Source organism: Bison bison, unplaced genomic scaffold (genome assembly GCF_000754665.1).
Source record: "Bison bison bison isolate TAMUID 2011002044 unplaced genomic scaffold, Bison_UMD1.0 scf7180017849660, whole genome shotgun sequence".
Taxonomy (NCBI): Eukaryota; Metazoa; Chordata; class Mammalia; order Artiodactyla; family Bovidae; genus Bison; species Bison bison.
The window spans coordinates 19720-20654 of record NW_011480233.1 but is presented as its reverse complement, the minus strand read 5'-3'; the positions used below and the strand labels follow the sequence as shown (position 1 = coordinate 20654).

The window sequence follows — 935 nt, the reverse complement described above, 5'->3', positions numbered from 1 at the left end:
TTAAAAAAAAAAAGGAAACTGCCTCCCCCTGGGAGAAGCGCAGCATCCTCCCTGTCGCCAGACACCCTCCATGCACTGCACTCTTGAGCATTTGAAGCTTGCTGATATTTGCATTTGGTCAAGGTGCCAGTGGTCTAGGGAAACCTTCCTTCTGATTCTGTGATTTGATTTTAAATTTTTATTGGGATATAGTTGATTTCCAATGTCATGTTAGTTTCAGGTATACAGCAAAGTGAATCAGTTATACATGCACATGTATCCACTCTTTTTTAATAGATTGTTTCCCCATATAGACCTTTAACAGAGTATTGAGTAGAGTTCCCTGTGCTACACAGTAGGTTCTTATTAGTTATCTATTTTATATATATAATGTCAATCCCAATCTCCCAATTCATCCCTTCCCACTGATTCTGTGATTCCATAAACTGGTAACAGCTTTTTGTCACGTGAAGCTGCATAGAGCATGGTGACTGAGGTGTCTTGGTAGACTGCCCCTGTCCTAATGAGTTCTTCTAACAGTTAACAGTGTAGAGAGTGGAGGTATGGCCTGTGATTTTTCCACAGGTTTCTAATCAGTGGTAAATATGGCTTTCCTTCCTGGGGCATTTGTCACATTTCCATCCCTGCCTGCCTTTTCCTGTAGGAACGGAAGTTTGTAGGTGGATCTGGTCAAGTAAGCGAACGGATAATGCAACTCCTAGGGGACAGGGTGAAACTGAGGAGCCCTGTCACCTATGTTGACCAGTCAAGTGAAAACATCACCGTAGAGACCCTGAATCGTGAACTTTATGAGGTAATTCAGTTTTGTCAAAAGAAATGTGTATTATGGGAATTCCCTGACAGTCCCGTGGTTAGGACCTGGGGACACAAGTTCCATCCCCTGGTTAGAGAACTAAGATCCTGCCTGCCTCATGGTGTGGCCCATAAATAAATAA

General features: G+C 42.8%; 1 protein-coding gene across 1 annotated transcript in view; it reads left to right on the top strand.

The window, feature by feature from the left end:
- Positions 1 to 643: 643 nt before the first annotated feature.
- LOC104994129 (amine oxidase [flavin-containing] A-like) overlaps positions 644 to 935 on the top strand; it is a gene marked incomplete at both ends in the record, with an annotated part of 16343 nt that continues 16051 nt past the window's right edge. Inside the window, one exon of the mRNA XM_010847594.1 lies at positions 644 to 793. Within this exon, the coding sequence (XP_010845896.1) occupies positions 644 to 793 (150 nt within the window). The remainder of the gene's footprint in view (positions 794 to 935) is intronic.